Source organism: Dermacentor andersoni, chromosome 4 (genome assembly GCF_023375885.2).
Source record: "Dermacentor andersoni chromosome 4, qqDerAnde1_hic_scaffold, whole genome shotgun sequence".
NCBI lineage: Eukaryota > Metazoa > Arthropoda > Arachnida > Ixodida > Ixodidae > Dermacentor > Dermacentor andersoni.
The window spans coordinates 13,513,916-13,532,876 of record NC_092817.1 but is presented as its reverse complement, the minus strand read 5'-3'; the positions used below and the strand labels follow the sequence as shown (position 1 = coordinate 13,532,876).

Sequence of the window (18,961 nt, the reverse complement as noted above, 5' to 3'; positions counted from 1 at the left end):
CACTGAGCTATTTTATTTAAGGCATTATTTAATTTCACCTGATCATCGCGGTGTCGTACTTCATTATAGAACATGCATTCATCAGCAAAGAGCCTGAGTTTCATGCCAGCATAGTTAGTTATGTCATTTATAAATATTAAGAACAAAACTGGAGCTAATACGGATCTCTGGGGAACGCCTGATAACACTGGAGCAAAATCGGAAGAGTGAGCGCCGTACTGTACAAATTGGTATAGCGGTCAGTTAAGTAATTATTGATCCATTGGTAAATTGGGCCATCACCTAATATGTAATTAAGTTTAAGGAGTAGCTTAGTGTGCGAGACGCGGTCAAAAGCCTTCGAGAAATCGAGAAAAATGGTCAGTTTGAATGCGCTCGTCAATGCCGAGGGCCAGGTCATGCAGTGTTTCGACAAGCTGTGCAACAGTGGGTAATCCAGATCTAAAGCCATGCTGATTCATGTGGAGGATATTGTTCGACTCAATAAAACTTATTAAAAATTTAAATACAATGTGCTCTAGAGTTTTGCTGCAAGTGCAAGTGATAGAAATAGGCCGGTAATTAGAAGGAGACGCTGCATTACCTGATTTGAGTACGGGAGTAATTTTAGCAATTTTCCATTCAGCGGGAAGGCAACCGTCTTTCAAAGATTTGGAATATATGAGATAAAGATATTTGCTGACTGGCTCCGCTTACCGTTTCAAAAAGCTGTCGGGAATTGCGTCTGGACCGCTACTTTTCATTGATGCCTAATAGGAGTGAAAGGATACCTGCCTCGAATAAAGTAGGCGTGCCTAGTAATCGATTATCCCGATTGTAAAAGGAAGGATTTATTTCCGCAGTACCATTATCAGTTGCTAAAACCGAACAAAAATAGTCGTTAAAATCATGAGCTCTAGCCTGATCTATAGCGCATCTTGTGAAGCTGTATTAGTCAGCTTTGCATTCATATACTGCCAGAATTTTTGAGGCGCGTTCTTAATACACTCGTGCAATGTAGAGCCACAGAACTTCTGTTTAGCGTTACGCACTTGTTCCTTGAGTGATCGAGTAAGGGAATTTACTTGAGAACGGTAACCTGAAACATTCCGTTGCTTGCTAGTTTTCGTAACTTCTTGATCTTACGTTTAGTATGAATTATTTCACGCGTGATCCACGGATTGCGTTTTTGAGTTGATTTGTACACAATTGGGACGAAATTACGCATACAATGCATGGCATGAAACTTGAATTTTAGCCAAACCGCATCAATACTATAACGATCATCGGTACAAAAATCATGAAATTCAGGGTACTCGTGTGCAAAGTGCTTCATTATAGCATCATCATTGGCTTTGTTAAAGGCGGGTATTTGTTTTAATTGGCCATGTAATGTAGGTGGGCTAGTGAATGGCAATGAGCATAAGACCATTTTGTGGTCGGATAATCCATCAAGTATGTCTTCTCGCGACTCATTTATAGGAAGACTATTACTGACAAAGACAAGGTCTAAGATTGAGGATGACGTTCCCTGAACACGACTTGGGGCGAAACACGCTGATCAAGATTAAAGCCAAGTATAATGTCCAGTAGGATGCTTTGAGCTTTTGTTTCAGGGGCAAGGGAACACCATTGAATCTCAGGGAGGTTAAAATCACCAGCAAGTACAATCGACCATTAATAATGTATGCCTATTATCTTTTGTTATATGCCCTATATACTCTTACAATTCTTCTCTAACGCCTCTTCCCCAATGCCTCATACGAGGCCTGTAAGGACAGTTTAAATAAATAAATAAATAAATAAATAAATAAATAATATGGGCAGGGCACTACGGGAAGCGGTAATGGGCAGCCGTAACACAATAAAAATGACTTCTGGGGCTTTGCGTGCCAAAAGCACGATTTTATTATGAGGCACGCCGTATTGGGAGACTACGGATTAATTTTGACCACCAGAGGATCTTTAACGTGCACCGAACGCACGAGACAAGGCTTTTTTTTTTTTTTTTTCATTTCTGCCCCATCGGAATGCGGCCGCCGCGGCCGGGATTTGCTCCCGCGACCTCGTGCTTAGCTGCGCAGCGCCAAAGCCGCTAAGCCTCTGCGGCGGGTGGTAACGTAATCCGAGCAAAGATAGCCACTGTAATGTAATTTGCACATCACATGCGGGTAGTTTCGCAGAATGAGCAGGAAAGAGCTGCATGCATGCATAAGCTCAAAACGGAAAGTGCGTGGTCATGAACTTCTCGATATCACACTTTGGTGTGCCTGGAAATATATGCACAGTGGATATCACAATTCCGTCTTTCGTTTGTACGGCACAGATATTCATCCTCACAGTCGCTGGCGTGCAAGAGGACAAATGTAGATACATATTGTGTACCATGAACCTTAGGGGTTATGAGCCATTGCATATTATTCTTTTTTTTTTGCTTGCTTACGGGTGTATGAGCCACTCCTTCCGCGGGTATGAGCCATCGATGAAGACAGTTCGCATTTATTAAATTATGGGGTTTTACGCGCCAAAACCACTTTCTGATAATGAGGCACGCCGTAGTGGGGAACTCCGAAAATTTGGACCACCTGGGGTTCTTTACGTGCACCTAAATCTAAGCACACGGGTGTTTTCGCATTTCGCCCCTATCGAAATGCGGCCGCCGTGGCCGGGATTCGATCCCGCGACCTCGTGTTCAGCAGCCCATCACCATAGCCGCTAAACAACCACGGCGGGTAAGACAGTTTTCGACATGTTGTTCTCTATGTTGCACACGTGATTAAACATGATGTAAGCACTGTTTGATTCAATTTGCCGTGTGCTTGTAGCCTCTGCCTTACGGGGCTATGAGCCATTCCATTTTTTGCTTGCTTACGGGGGTATGGTACGTTGAAGATGATAGTTTTTTTTTGAAAGCCCTATACAGCTTCGCTGTAATAAAGAAAGCGGGGATAGCTGTGACAGCCATGATAGAAAATATGCGCAACCTCTCGTTCGTAATCGAGCCTGGTGGCAGGCAGTGTGCGCACGTGCGATAAAACGAGCGGGGAAATCAGATCGACCCGCCAGCAGTGACACCTGGTGCTTATAATGAAGAGGAGAAAGCTAATTGAGGAGAGGCTTCGTCAGCTTTCATCACGGTGGCGCTGATTCAGAAAATATACTACTACAAATAAGTGCGCGCGCTCATCATTGGCAACGTATGATTTCCCGTATCTCAGTTTTCCTTGGGACAACAAATAGGGCTCCTCTAGAAAAATTGAAGTAACAATTACAAACTCTGCCGGGTCCCCCCCACCCCCTGAACTTTTACCTCCACAGGTCTGGTCTGTCTATATCGCCCTTGTGCCCTTTATGCAACAACTTATGAACACTTCTTTTTGACATGCCGCCGTTTCATTATTCAACGGAAAATATTTTTAGAAGAACCCTTCCAGAAGCTTGGCTTGAATTCGACTCTTCCTGTAACCCTTTCCTTTGGGGCTATACGGTACTGGGCTACAGCCACAGAAACGTTTGTGAAGTCCTCAGCATCTTCCTGCGTGAGACCAAACAAATTGCATTTTAGAATTCTTCTAAATACTTACACTGTTCACAAAATTCACAAGATATTCATTGATTATTCATACCTGTAACAGGAGACATGCTAAATCCCATTCGCTAGATGCTTATTTCATTTCACCCTAATCTATTAAAAGAAATGCTAACAGTTCCTTCACCGGCCGATTCATGGCCGACCCCCCAGAGTGGGTTGTGCCATTTCACTAGGGAACAAGAACAATGAGAAGTATGGCCTCTGACTCGCTGCTCCACGCCGGGAGGGTATCGCAGAGAAAAGTGGGGAATGAGCTCGCCAATGCTGCCGATCCGATGCTGTACGCGTGCACGGTCAGTTCACAAATGCACAGGCGACACACCCGACCTCAGACACTGTAAGGATCGGGAGCTCAATCCCATCGCTCGTAACCCGTTGTCAAGATTGGAGTCCGGCATGAATTAGAAGACAGCTGGCCCATGCCGTCGTCCAACTTATCCACGCTGACGACGTTCATGAAGGGAAGGACTGCTTCTCATCGAGAACGAGGAATATGGGTTTATTTGCAGTATCTACATCAGTCTAGCATGACTGCGAGAGAAAGTACCTCAGTCTAACAGGACTGCTTGAGAAAGTACATCAGTCTAACAGGACTGCTTGAGAAAGTACATCAGTCTAACATGACTGCTTAAGAAAGTACATCAGTCTAACATGACTGCTTAAGAGAGAGTGTCCTGAGCAGCCGCACAACAGCGGTTTATAAACACTCGGTCCTCCCCCGATACCCAGGTGACGGAAACGGCCGTCCAGGCACCGTAGACGAGTTGACGAGGCACCGTAGGCGAGTTGACGAGGCACCGTAGGGAAGACGAGGCACCGTAGGGGAGACGACCAGGCACCGTAGGGGCATTTTATTCCCCGAGCTGATCCCCGCAGCGCGCCCGCCGCTGCCCATTATCTTGCGTCTTTTTCGGCGCCTGGGAAGGGGTCTCAGTAGACGTTCCCGCGGGCTCAGTAACAATAGTTGGTCCGCCGAGCCCGTTTAGTTACAATGGCGACGAGGCTAGAGCGTAACGGTGGCGTTCCGAGACAAGGTTGCCGCTGCTGTCGCAACTGGGAGGCAAAACTTGCGCGTCATCGGGCCGTTCTTAACAGCGCCTCCATGGGCCGGAAAATCTCGACTGTACAGCGCTGTCAACCGCTGGGCAGGATGAGAACGGCTGGTGGCCAGGGGGTGATACCTTGGCTCGCAGCGACCACTTGTGTAATGATATCACCGCCCCAAAACATCCAACAAGGACAGGCAACTGCAAAACTAACCCCACAACACGGCTCTGCGCCGAGATGACGTACCTTGGCTCTCACTTTAGACCCGCTAGGCTTCAAAGAAAACATAAGTGCCGAAACAAAAAATGTTGCATAAATGCCGAGGCAGAGTGCAACGCACGCAGCGTCGCGCTCAGCGCGGCGGTCAGGGGCACTTTCAAGGTAGAACCGCTTTCGAGAAACGTCCACCCGCAATTCAACGAGGGGCGCCGAAAGGCGAGGGCCCGAGCACTGCTGAAATCGACCGCCAGCTGTCCGGGACTGGCGGCATTTGTAGACGCGGCCCAGTACGGGCGCAGCGACCGATACGCGGCCGTCTCGATACGCTGGGATGGTACGATCATCAACGCAGCATCGGTCAAGGGGGTAACGTCCGAGGTGGCCGAACAGGTGGCAATAGCCATGGCAATGAGGGACCCCGAACGTCCATACGTATACACAGATTAGCGATCGGCGGCCAGAGCATTCGCCTCGGGCTCGATATCGCGGAAAGCAGCGGCCGTCCTCGGCAGTGAGGGAGCCGCGGGTCACCACATCCTCAAATGGTTTCCAGCCCACATGGGGGCCGACGTGCACCCCGACTTTCCCAACGCCAACGAGCTGGCACACGGACGCGCGCGAGGACTCACGCACCGCGGCGATCGTGGCGAGCGAAGTGGCGGGGAGGGAGGGGAGCACCGAGACCCGCTGCTCACCTTCAACGAAATAACAACACACTATCAGCTGTCGAGGAGGACCTTCCCGCTCCCCCACGCTAAACTTACTAGACCACAGTCATCTATATTCAGAATGCTGCAAACAAGGTCGTTCCCCTCGAGAGGCAGAATGAGCCTTTATTCACCGGACGTAGAGCCGCAATGTCCGGATTGCGGCGAATCGTACTGCTCGCTATCGCACATGCTTTGGCAATGCTCCGCGTTAAGCGGCACCGTGTTCAGCAAAGAAGAAGACTGGATGGACGCCTTGCGAAGCGACGACCACCAGACCCAGCTCCGGGCCGTCCAGAGGGCTCACGAAAGGGCGGAGGCTCACGGGCTTCCCGTCCCAACGTGGATGCGGCCCGCGACCCCTTCCGACCACTAAACCAAGAGTGGGTGGGAAGGGGTTCCTCAGGACCCAATAAAGTTCTTTCCTCCTCCTTCGCTATGCCAATTTTTGAAGCAATTTCGTGCTGACAAATTCAGAAATCATGGAGGGAATCCTGCTAAATGAGCGGGGATCTTCTTGGCTTAACAAAATTAACAATAATAACCCTAAAATTTAGGCGGGACCCTCAAACACAGAATTCAAATTAGCCTGCTCAAACCATCCGCATTACTATGCAACTTTCCCTTCTTATATCTAACGGAGAAGTTGTACTTTTGGAGAGTGAGGCTCCATCGGAGCAGGCGGCCATTTTTGTGTGACATTTGATTGAGCCACGTCAGAGGACTGTGGTCGGTCTCGAAGATGAACTTCGCTCCGTACAAGTAACACGACAACGTCTGGGCTGCGCAAACTAAACAAGCGCATTCCTTCTCTGAAGCGCTGTAGGCTTCCTCTAGCTCTTACATTTAGTTTACGGCTGGCATAGAGGATGGGATGCTCCTCGTTATCGTCGCCGACCTGACTAAGTACCACGCCCATACCTCTGTCGCTTGCGTCGCATTGAACTATGAATTCCTTCGTGCAGTCTGGCGCGCGAAGCACAGGACGAGAAACCAATAGCGTTTTCAAACTTTGAAAAGCGTTCTCTTTGTCCTTATCCCAGTGTACCTTACTCGGTGCTCCCTTTTGGAGGGCGTCCGTTAATGGACTTGCCATTTGCGAGTAATTCGGAATGTAACGTTGATAGTACCCCACAAGTCTCAAAAATGAACGAAGGTCTGTTTTCGTGCGCGGCTGAGAAAATTCTCCGATCGTAGCTATTTTCAGCTCGGCCGGCCATCTCGTGCCCTGGCCGACAACATGGCCCAGATAAGTAACCAGTGAACAACCAAATCTACTTTTCCGCTTTCATCGTTAAGCCGGCTTCCCTCAACCGTGAGAACAGCTGTTTGAGGTGCGATACGTGTTGTTCCCAGCTGTCCGAAAAAATTGCTGCATCATCCAGATATGGCAAGGCGAACTCCTGCAAGTCTTTTAGGACAATATCCATTAACTTAGAGAAGCTAAACGGCGCGTTCTTTAGCCCGAAGCTGAGTGCGAGAGGGCGAAAAGTGCCTACAGGTGAGATGAATGCGGCATAGCGGCTGGCACTTTCTGAAAAGGGAACTTGCCAGTACCCCCGCACGAGATATATAGTTGAAATGTATAGCAGCGCTAACTCTTTCAATTCGTTCCTCAATGTTGGGTATCGGGTCCAGCTGATCCCTAGTGATGGCGTTTAACTTCCTGTAGTCAACACACGGACGAGGGTCCTTGTTAGGGGTTTCAACCAGTATTAGCGGTGACGTGTAGTCACTCTCAGCGGACTCAATAACTCCCAACTCTAGCATGCGCTGTATCTCTGCCTCCATAATCTCTCTCTGTCTTGGAGACACCCTGTAAGGCATCGATCTTATACGAGTTCGGTTGATGTCAGCTCAATTTCATGCGTTATTAGTTCGGTTCTACCCGGGCGATCGCTGAATCTGTCGAGATGTTCCCCTAACACCCCTTTTAGCTCATCTAGCTGCTCGGGTCTTAGAGCGTGCGAGCTTACCGAATGTTTTACTACTTCTTCTAGGCCGATTTCAGAGTTGGAGGTCGCCCTATACTCCTCAAACTTGGTACTAGTGCCATCCTACTCTTTGATGGTATAGTTAACGACTCCGCTCCGTTCTACATACGGCTTCATCAAATTGCAGTGATATATCCTCACCTCCTTCCTGCGACCGGGCATTTTCAGCGCATAGTTAGTATCTGAAAGTTTGTGCAACACTTTAACGGGCCCGTCCCAGTGAACTTCAAGCTTGTTCTTTCTTAAAGGTTTGAGGATCATTACCTGGTCTCTGGCGTTAAACTTACGAAGCCTCGCATTCTCGTCGTAATAGAATTCGGCGTTCTTTTGAGCTACTTCCATGTTCTTTCCGACTAGTTCTTGGGTTGCGCTTAGCCGTTCCAGCAGATTTAGCACGTATTCAACCACTGTGGGACTCTCTCCTCTTTCCTCCCACATCTCTCTTAACATTTTTAGTGGAGAACGGAGTGTCCTCCCGTACACTACTTCTGCTGGCGAGAACCCTGTCGCTTCATGTGGAACCGTTCGCAAAGCAAACAGAGTTGCCGGTAGACAGTTCTCCCAGTCCTCCTTGTGCTCGTAACAGAGCGCACACAAAACTCGCTTAAGCACTGAATGCCACCTCTCTACACTGTTTGACTGAGGGTGATAGACGGAACTGTGTATTAACTTTACCCCGCACTTTTGCAAGAATGTGCAAGTCAGTGCGTTGGTGAATACTGACCCTTGATCCGCCTGAATTTCGGCTGGAAACCCAACTCGTGCAAACACTGTCAAAAGCGCGTCTACTACTTCGGTGGAGCTGAGCTCTTTCAGAGGGATTGCTTCTGGAAACTTTGTAGCCGGACACAGCATGGTAAACAAGTACCTGTAACCCGATTTTGTTTTTGGTAGAGGCCCTACCGTGTCTATCACAAGCCGTCTGAAAGGTTCTGTTATTAAGGGCACTACCTTTAGTGGAGCTTTCCATGTCTCTCCTGGTTTACCCGAGCGCTGGCAGGCATCGCATGATCTTACAAAGTTTTCTACGTCTTTGAAGCAGCCAGGCCAGTAGTATTCCATAAGCAATCTTTCCTTTGATTTGTTTATGCCTAGGTGGCCGGACCACCCATTTCCATGACAGAGACTCAAAAGGTCCTCCCTATACTTAGTAGGTACGACTAACTGATCTAAAATCGTACCCTTTCGATCTCTGTAGTGCCGATATAACAATCCTCCTCTCTCATGTATCGTCACGTTGCGCCTAGCAATGCCTTCTTTAGCGGTGTGATGTAATTTAGCTAAGCTCTCATCATTCTTTTTCTCGGCTGCCAGTGACTCCCTGTCCACACGTAAGAGCTTATCAAAGTTCTTTGAGGCCGGTGATAATAACGACCCTGTCTCGCTTGCGATTGCGTCAGCTTGCTCTTCCTGCAGGCTTGAACTTTGACACTCTAGTGCTACGCTCTCATTGAGCTGGTCAGCTGGCAGGCTCTCCTCAACTGTTTTTTTGTCCCTCGGGCCTAGCTCGGATTCGGGCATTGAAGTTATCCCCTTTTCTTTCCGTTGGAGCAGCTTGTGCATTTTCAGCCGAAAGCGACGCGATTTTACGAGCTTGGCCTCGGGTCAATACCTGTACTACGCCCTCTCACAGTTTAAGCCCCTTTTCACGCAGTAACCGATTTGAACGATTCGAAAAGATGTAAGGGTACTGCAGTGACAAAAATTTGGAAACTGCAGCCTCAGTCTCTAGCTCCCCGAATGGTCCACTGATTTTGACTTTGGCCATGGGCAGACACCGCTGTGTTCTTCTACAACCTGTTTGATTCATGCTACTTATCCGGTGAAGTCATCTACCGTCACGTAAGACGGATGGACAATGTCAATCGTGGCGGCACTGTCTCTTAGCACTCGGCATGGTTTGCCATTAACTTGCACGTCGTGAAGATATGGGCTTCATGACTGCTAAAGAGAGAGTGTCCTGAGCAGCTGCACAACAGCGGTTTATAAACACTCGGTCCTCCCCCGACACCCAGGTGACGGAAACGGCCGTCCAGGCACCGTAGGCGAGTTGACGAGGCACCGTAGGGGAGACGAGGCACCGTAGGGGAGATGACCAGGCACCGTAGGGGCATTTTATTCCCCGAGCTGATCCCCGCAGCGCGCCCGCCGCTGCCCATTGTCTTGCGTCTTGGTCGGCGCGTGGGAAGGGGTCTCAGTAGGCGTTCCCGCGGGCTCAGTAACAATAGTTGGTCCGCCGAGCCCGTTTAGTTACAATGGCGACGAGGCTAGAGCGTAACGGTGGCGTTCCGAGACAAGGTTGCCGCTGCTGTCGCAACTGGCAGGCAGTGAAAAGACATTTCAGCTCAAACATTGTGAACTCGGGCCGGATTTCGCGTCAACGCCCATGCACCGGGAGTCACATGACGCAAGGAGCCAAACCATCCGAGCACAAAGATTCAAGGGCGTTTTGATGGCGAGAGGGCTCATCGCGGCAACTCGCGGAGGCCGCGTAAAGACGGTCCAAGACCGGGCCAAAGCCACCGTGCAATCACCCCAACACAATTGCAAAGGTTGATGAGCTGATTAGACAAGAACGGGGGAGGAGCATCGATGAACTGGCAGGGCGTGAGAACATCAGTCGCGGTTCGGTTCACACCATAATTCATGAACATCTCGGTTATCGGCTATTGTGTGCGCAATGGATGCCCAATATTTTGAACCACCGCTAAACAATGGAGAGGTTCGGCGCTGCCTTGACTCATCTGATCCGGTATCACAATGGGGGTGACGACTTCTTGTCTGCTATTGTGACCGGGGATGAAGTGTGGTGCCACTACTACGAGCCTGAAACACGACGGCAAGGCTTATAGTAGAAACGTTCGAATTCACCACCCCCAAAGGAAGCAAAGGCCGTCATTACCGCCGGAAGGGTGTTGTTGACTTTTTTTCAATCGTCAGGGGCCATTACTGATCGAATTCGCTAAACCTGGAGTGACTATCAATCGTTTCTGATATTGCGAAACGCCGGATCGGCTGCGTGTCGCAATCAAGAACAAACGACGTGGAAAATTGACGAATGGGGTCATCTTGCTCCACGAAAATTCCCGTCCCCACGTCGCTGATGTGGTTAACATAAAACTGGCAAAGTTCAAGTGTGAAGCGCTGCAACATCCACCAAACAGCCCCAAAATGTGGAAGTCGCCTTGCGGCTTCCACATTTTGGGGCAACTGAAAAAAAAGAAAGAAACATCTCAACAGAACCAAATTCATGTCGGACGATGACGTGAAAGAGTCAGTTACAGACTTTTTGAAGCAGCAGCCCAAGGAGTTTTATAAGACGGGAATCACGCGACTCGTTAGTCAGTGGGACAAATGGCTAAATGCTCATTGGAGACTTCTTTAAATAAAGTAGCTCGTTTGTCATATATTCGCATTTGCTCACTTTCATTGGACTCGCCCTAGTATATCTTGCAGAACTCCTGCTTTTTATATGTGCTCTCTATTGCGACTATAAATTTGGTGCAATTACTCAAAATATACGACCGGTGACAGCTGCTCCTGCGCAATACATTGGAACAAAGGACAGCGTCATTGAGATTTTTCTCTGGCCGTTGCATATGTACAAAAATATAAACAAGGTTCTTGAACGACAAAGTTTCATTAAAATATTTGTTCTCAACTTGTTAATTTCATGGCATTTACATTTTTCATATCAGCGGCATGCACTGCTTCGCTGGTTTCGAACTGATATAATTCTAGCGTTCGTGTGATATTTTCTTTACTTATTAAATAGACAAAAAACATGGAAGCATTGATATCAGTTATTTCGGGCACAATTTTTGGGACATCCGAGTATATTCTTTTATGAGAACACATATACCTTACTTGTCTTGACAGTGCGTAGCGTTTAAGAATTTGTTTGCAGCATCTTTGGCAATGGCAAATTAATGCAGCTACTATTCATGTATTTGGTCCCTTGACAAATTTCATAAGGAGGAGGCCAAGCTGAAATGTCACCCTCCCTCCCTCCTCTTCTTTTTTCTGTGTGTGTTTAAATAGCCCGCTGGTTATGATCCTGTAGGCATCGTGTTCACGTAAAATGAGAACATAGCTTTCTCTTTTCGTTTCTTTCGTAAAAACCGTTATTTTCGTCAATCGCGTAATTGGGACGGCGCTTTATGCATTGTTTTCCTCTATGACGACGCAACAATATAGGTCAAAATCTTGTCAATTTTCACGAGTACTGACGGAAAATATGTACCGTACATATATTTGTATGTATAGACACATTATTGGGAGTCGAGAGAAATCCCTGTAGGTTTTAATCCAAAGATTCTATATCTATACAAACAGGTGGACACGTCTGGATTGTTGAGTAGTGAAAAACTACGCTTACTATACAAACCTGCGAGCGCCGAAATTAGTTGTAGCTCTACAACGACAAAAGGCGGCACATGTTCATAACGTGTTAGTTTCAGCGATGTGACGCACAGGCGAACGAGGTGGCGCTATCGAGCTCTGGCGTTAACGGCGCTTTCACCGTAGGGAGCTGCTGTCTATGCCGGCTTACATCGCTTCCGGCGAAGCACTGGCCACCAAGGTGGTCACCAGTTACCCGAACAACAGGTCGCCCCTGCCGAGCATCCAGGGCGTTGTGCTCCTCTTCCATGCCGGCACCGGAGCCCTCAAGTGCGTAAGTATTCTGTGTTTGTGTAGACCTGGTGATTCCAAATGGCTGTGATGATCGAACATGTTCGGCAAACCATGAGCGGTTGCACTACGCCACCGCTGTCGCAAAGCGTGCTGGCAGCAGCAGTCATTATATCGGGATCAAGAGCAACTGAATCAAATTATATAATTTGTGCCACGCGACAAACACGCCTATAGCCATTGAGGTTCTAAAGGCAAGGTGGTGAGAATGAGATTCTACATGATCGAAGTGGATTGCCCGCCGCGGTAGCCGAGTGGTTGTAGGGCATCGCATCGCTAAACTTGAGGTCGCGGGTTCGAATCCCGGCCACGGCGGCCGCATTTCGATGGGTTCGAAATGCAAAGACGCTCGTGAACTTAGACTTAGCTGCACGTTAAAGAATATCAGGTGGCCTAAATTAATCCGGAGTTCCCAACGTACTACGTTGTGCCTGATAATCAGATTCTATAGTTTCGGTGCGTAAAAGCCCAGAGTTCATTTTGATTTAACAGAAGTTGAGGCTGAGGAGGCGCACCTTCCCAAATTCTGCCTCATATTAATTTACAGGAAAAATCCACGATGACATTCTCTTCGGTGCTTTCCTCAATGCTGCCTTGAACCGATGTAAAGCGGGAAATTATCCGAGGACTTTGCTGTCATCATGGCGCCGGCAGGGCTGCATGCATGCGCATGCACTCTGAACGCCGTGAAATCGGTTTCGCTGTGAGCCTTCCGAATGGGCATTATTCCTGTAATAATTATTCTGTCGCCAGACACGATCACGGGACTACATATCCTACGTAGACTGAACATTAAACCCATACACACCACGGGAGGCAGAGCGCCACTATATCTCCCGCAATCAGACATCACCTAAAGATCAAACCCAAAACAACCTGGCGGACAGGCACGACGCCGGGAGAAAAGCCAGGGCAGACAAACTACGCGAAAAGCACAAGCAATTAAGACCAAACCGCGGTCTTCGTCGATGCCACCAACCATGGACACGACAGATACGCCCCGAGTGCCGTGGACGGCTGAGTACTGTGGACGGATAATTTAGAATCGCAAATGTGGCCTCAACTAGAGCCGCATCAATCAAAGACGCCGAAGAAGTTACCGTATAGCGCTGGCCATCATGAACCCAACTACGCACACTGTCCTTGGTGACTCTAAGAGCACTATCTTCAGCTTTTGTGAGGGGCAGTGTGCGAGTAAATACAGCCGAGATCATGAAAACTTCAGTCAGGAAGACAAAACCGAAATCGATCTTGTCTTGGTCCCCGCTCACTCTGGAAATCCCGGCAACGAGGAAGCGCATAAAGTGGCCCGAGGTTTAACAAACCGGGTCGCACTCTCCTTGGAACCGGGCCCCCCGATAGGAGAGGCAGTGACTTCCCACAACGAACCTCTATAAAGGGTACAGGAGAATGTGCCCAGTACCGCACCGCAACCTCACGAGAGCGCAGACCACTGTCCTCCGCCGAATTGAAGCTAATACCCTTACCACTCCTCATCGCTTAGCGATCTTCACAAATGGTGAGGCTGACCCGATATGCAAAAACTGCGATAAAAACGCCATATCAAACCAAAACCACATCACCTGCGAATGCGAGGGCCTTCCTCTACCCAGATAGCTTGTGGCTGCTTTAGAAACGACATGGGAGGCCCTAATACGATCCCCCGAAGAAAAAGTACAAAAAGCGATCATTGCCTAGGCGGAAGAGGTCGCCGCAAACAAAGGGCGATCTACAAAGCCCTGAAATTTCTCTCGAATAAGGTTGCTTCCTCCTCCTGTAATAAATAATGTATACGCACCACACAACTAACTTGAACTATATATACACGTGCATATATTGAAACCTACGCTCGAGCACCTCCGACGAGACACGGCACGATTAATCTGCTAGCGGTCTAGTCTTGACTCGGCCCAGTTGGTGGTTAGCGGCTGTTCTGCAGCTGAGCGTATACCGTCGCGGATGGAACTCCCGCCCGCAGCGGCCGTGCCTAAACGGTCGCGTGCTGCCGATTTCAGTGCACCCCTGCATTAAAGAGGAAGCGGTACTCTGTTGCGGGCTAGTTAATGATAACGTAATGATTACGCGTCATTACAGCGATCAGTTGTGAAAGCTTTAATAACACTCTGTACTGAAAGTCACATTATATATATATATATATATATATATATATATATATATATATATATATATATAAACATTTTGTAATTTTGTAGGGGATTGTGTGTTATTGTTCTGTCACAGCATTCTGTGTGGGTTATAAATTGATTTGTGTTTACAGTATCTTGCGATTCTAAGAAAAAGAAATGTACATAAGTCGCACCGGTGCATAAGACGCGCCTATTTCAGTTGAATCGGCGTGATGATTATACACGATTATACACGCTTATACACACTCATCGCAAAATGCCGCACTTATATCCGTGTCAGTGTATCAAGTTTCCGTTGACAAAAATTTTCTCGAGCCACAAATTCTGGCAGAAGGAAGTTCAACCAACATTCTTCTTGGGCACCGGAAAACAACACTTATTGCACTTCACTCGAAATCATCGAACGCCTCGCGTCCTCTGGCGCAGTCGAAAACTTCAGCTGCTTCGGCGCCGCTACCCGCCGTGGTTACTCAGTGGCTATGGTGTTGGGCTGCTGAGCACGAGGTCGCGGGATCGAATCCCGGCCATGGCGGCCGCATTTCGATGGGGGCGAAATGCGAAAACACCCGTGTACTTAGATTTAGGTGCACGTTAAAGATCCCCAGGGGGTCGAAATTTCCGGAGTCCTCCACTACGGCGTGCCTCATAATCATAAAGTGGTTTTGGCACGTAAAACCCCATAATGTTTCTTTTTTTTTTCGGCGCCGCTGGCGGGTCTCCGTCCTCGGCCAACACGTTGCATGCACGGTCGCTTGCATTGCTTCTGCATGCCGCGTGGCGCGCTCTGAGGGAGAGGGGGAAGAAAGAAAGCGCTGTCGCTCAAGCGCGCGCGCATTCAGGCATATGTAAGTCGCACCGTTGTATAACACGCACCGATTAATATGTTCGCAAAGAACCGCGACATAAAGTGTATAGGAAGTACGGCAATTGTTGAAAGTGCAGAAAGTGTTTATTGCTGGAACGTATTTTTGTTTTCTTTTGTCTTGTGCTTTTTTTTTATGTCACCTCATGTGACCATAATTTGCTCATCGAACAATCTATTCTTTTGTGGATAATTTCATCAGAATAAATCACTCACTCACTCGTGCTGAACAAGTAACGTACTACATACGCACAATATGGTAAGAAATATAGGGCACGGCGCTCTGTCCTATATATAGCTGTCTCTCTTTCCGCCCTCGTATTTTTCGCATTACTTGTTCAGAAGGAAAAACAATCATATAGCCGCCCCGGTGGGTCGCGTGATAGCTCTATATACTCTACAGGCCACAGTGTAAAGTCGCTTCATGGCGACATTATAGAACGCGCTGTACCCGTTTGTACGTCTTTTCTGAATAATAAGCATCGCTATTTAAACCACTCGGAGATATGATTATTGCAAACGCACATGTGTGGTCAGGCCGTGGTCAGCTGACGCGATTGCTTCATTTCAAGGGAATAATTTATTTTTCTTCCGAAATACAGGGCGACTCGCACCTGAACCCGCCGCGGTGACGGTATACTGGCTTTGACGTTGCTCTGCTGAGCCCCATACCCCTTCCCCCAGTGCAGGGTAGCAAACCGGACGTGCGTCTGGTTGAATGAATGAATGAATGTTTTGTTTTTTCATGTTGAATACGATTTCCAGAAAGGTGCAGGAGCAAAAGGCGCGCAGCGCCTGACAGGGGCCCCTGTACCCAACGTTACTAGACTAGGTTCCTGTACCCGCGATATACGCGTGTGCTGTGCATCATCTAGTGGCGGTTCAATGGCAGTGAGTGAAGCACACATAATGTTACATATTTTCACACATTGTACATGGGTATATACGCAGAAACTTGCAATAGAATTTGGCAAATTATTGGGCTACAGTTGGTTCTCAAAAGAGACGGTGAAATAATAAATGCTTCCATTTTCCCCCTTTTCCTCTCGCTGTCCACAAACAGTAAAGTACAGGTTGTACATGTAAATTACAATAGTACACTCAAATGCACCATATGGCCATGAATGTGTATGTATCCGCGTAAAAAAGAAAAAAAAGAAGAAAGAAAAAAGAGATATAAATATATTTATGTTGTAATGATCACTCTCTCAAATACTGTGTTAGTAACGATTCATTCACGTGGTTCTTAAATACATTTCTAGTCATATTGAAATCAATATTATCTTCTTGCTTATTTGGGATTGTTAGTACTTGGTAGCTAGTTGTTTGTTTACCATAATTGGTCCTTGTTTTTAGTGTCCGTTTTCTCTTTAGTCCGATATCGTAAGGAACTTCATTAATGTTTGGAACCTCCCTGCTTTACCGTTCCTTTCTCTCTCTCTCTCTCTCTGCTAAGATCGAGGGTGCGGGATCGCATCCCGGGCCGCGGCGGCTGCATTTCCATGGGGCGAAATGCAAGAAAGCGCCCGTGCATCGTGCATTATAGGTGCACGTTAAAGGATTCCAGGTGGACAAAATTAATCCAGACTCCCCCACTAGGGCGCCCCTGATAATCCAATCGTGATTTCGGCACGTAAAACCCCTAAATTTGATCAATTATTTAGTAAACTCGCACCTAACAATCGTTCCCAAGTATCCACTCAAATAAGTGCATTGTGCACGTTGTGACCAGCCGCACTGCGTTCGACCACGTTGCCGATTAAGTTGGCGCACCGCATTGGGGTTGTATACTTCTGTGATGTTTTCGTGTGTGTGTGTGTTTTTTTTCCAGGTGATGGACGCAATAGAAATCACCGCCTACCGCACAGCTGCGGCGTCAGCCGTAGCCACTAAGGTACGTGAGCCTGCTCGGCTTCTATCGCTCCGTTCACAAAGAAGGGTTCTGCGAGCTCCGATTTGTGCAGTGCACATACTTGCGCACATCTGCGAAGCTATATATCTGCGCTTTGCTTCCTCTCCGTCATAAGGCAGAGATAATATTGGGACAGCCTAAGAATGCAGTGGCAAACACACGGTTGTCCAACTGAAATCGAATTTGTGCGTGTACTCCAGGCAACAACGTTTACACCTTTCTGCGACGTCATCGCGGTGGCGAAATTATCTTTCGACAAGTGGTTGCTTCTCGGGAACCGTTTCCGGCCGCGGAGGCATAGAGGGCAGATGCGGTTGCGTGGGCGGAGCACTTGCTGAATTCTTTTAATAAAGGGAAAATCGGACATCCACCCGTCCGTAGCAATTGCTGCAAAGGAAACGCTGTCACCGGGCGTAACTTTGTGGCTCTCGATCAAAACAGGGCGCGTTTTGTTCGAGCGGCCGTGCTCGCAGGCATCGATATGTCGATGCAGTCAACGCCGTGAAATCGGAACGCCGAGAATCTGACGGAAGCTCGACCACAAGCGAAGGTTGCGCAGTAAAGTCATAATATACATATTTGGATTTAAGCGTAAAATTGCATATGCTCTTTCTTGTTTTTTTCACATAATGCACTTTCTGGGTTCGTAGTTGCATGTAGCTGCCTTCAAGGACAGGATAACCTATAACTTTCTTTATAAACGCAAGACCTGCATAGGATGCGCGGAATGTGAATTAGTCGCCTCGTCGTCGCGCAGTACCTCGCCACCGAGGGCCCGAAGATCCTCGCAGTCTTGGGCGCAGGGACGCAAGCGAAGAGCCACGCCCTCATCATGACCACCATGTTTTGTTTTGAACAGGTACGTGCGAACACCGGGAAACACAACGTGCACGGTGAGGATAAGCGTTAGTGGCGGGAGGAAGTGGTGTGCATTTCCTTGGCCTGCTTAATTGGTTGCTCGGCTCGCCGGGTGCTTCGCCCGTGCTAGCAAACCGGACGTGCGTTTGGTTAAACTCCTTGCCTTTGCTTCTCTCTCTCTCTCACACACACACACACACACACACATTTAGTCGGTAGGGACTATTCAGAAACCAAACTGCAAAGGAAGAAAAATGGAGAGGAGACAGAGAGGAAGAATTTATTTATTAGTAATGATAGTAAATTCAACAAAAACAACTTCGTGTGGGTGCGCGCCAGTGTCTAGAGGTACCAGGAAAGCCTGAACAGACCGATCGATCCCTTCACAGACCTATCACACCTGCTGCAGAGATAAACAAATAAATAAATGAAAATACGACGAGGCGTTTTGCTGGCTCATATATACAATAACGTCCCCATTGAGGGACGCTTGACGCTGTGCTTTTAAAACCATGGTGAGCCTTTCTCTCTCTGTCTCTGTCTCTCTCTCTCTCTCTCTCTCTCTCTCGACGAGCTCGGCGCGCACCACCTGCTGCACTCCTACGCCTAAAGCGAGCGGTTAATCACCCAGAGCAGATACATCGCTTTTTGCATTTCGCGAACAGTGTCGCGGGGTCAGCGCCCTTCTCACGCGTTGATCTGTCGTGTTTCTTTTCTTTTTGGAGAACCGGCACATGTTCAGCACATGCGCTACAAGCATTTAGTTTTTTTGTTTTTTTCGAAAGCAGTAAATCCGCCTCTTTCAAAGCCATTCGTATTCGTGCCTTTCAGCGGCGGCAAAGAATTGCCTACAGTATGTGAAAGAAAATGGAGGCCATTTGCGCCGCTTTCAATTGCGCGCACCGATAGTGCGACTGTATCCACTGGTTTCCCGGTGTGTATTTCTTATCGG

The 18,961-nt window shown here is 48.0% G+C and overlaps 1 protein-coding gene across 2 annotated transcripts in view; it reads left to right on the top strand.

Annotated features, from left to right (window-relative positions):
* Positions 1-18,961, top strand: part of LOC126535974 (ketimine reductase mu-crystallin) — a 44,108-nt gene that overhangs the window by 15,088 nt on the left and 10,059 nt on the right. Inside the window, exons 2-4 of one of the 2 annotated variants that reach the window (XM_050182856.3) lie at positions 12,066-12,213; positions 17,071-17,133; positions 17,909-18,010. In XM_050182856.3, coding sequence (XP_050038813.2) covers positions 12,066-12,213; positions 17,071-17,133; positions 17,909-18,010 — 313 coding nt within the window. The remainder of the gene's footprint in view (positions 1-12,065; positions 12,214-17,070; positions 17,134-17,908; positions 18,011-18,961) is intronic. The other variant, XM_072287503.1, reaches the window with a different exon arrangement.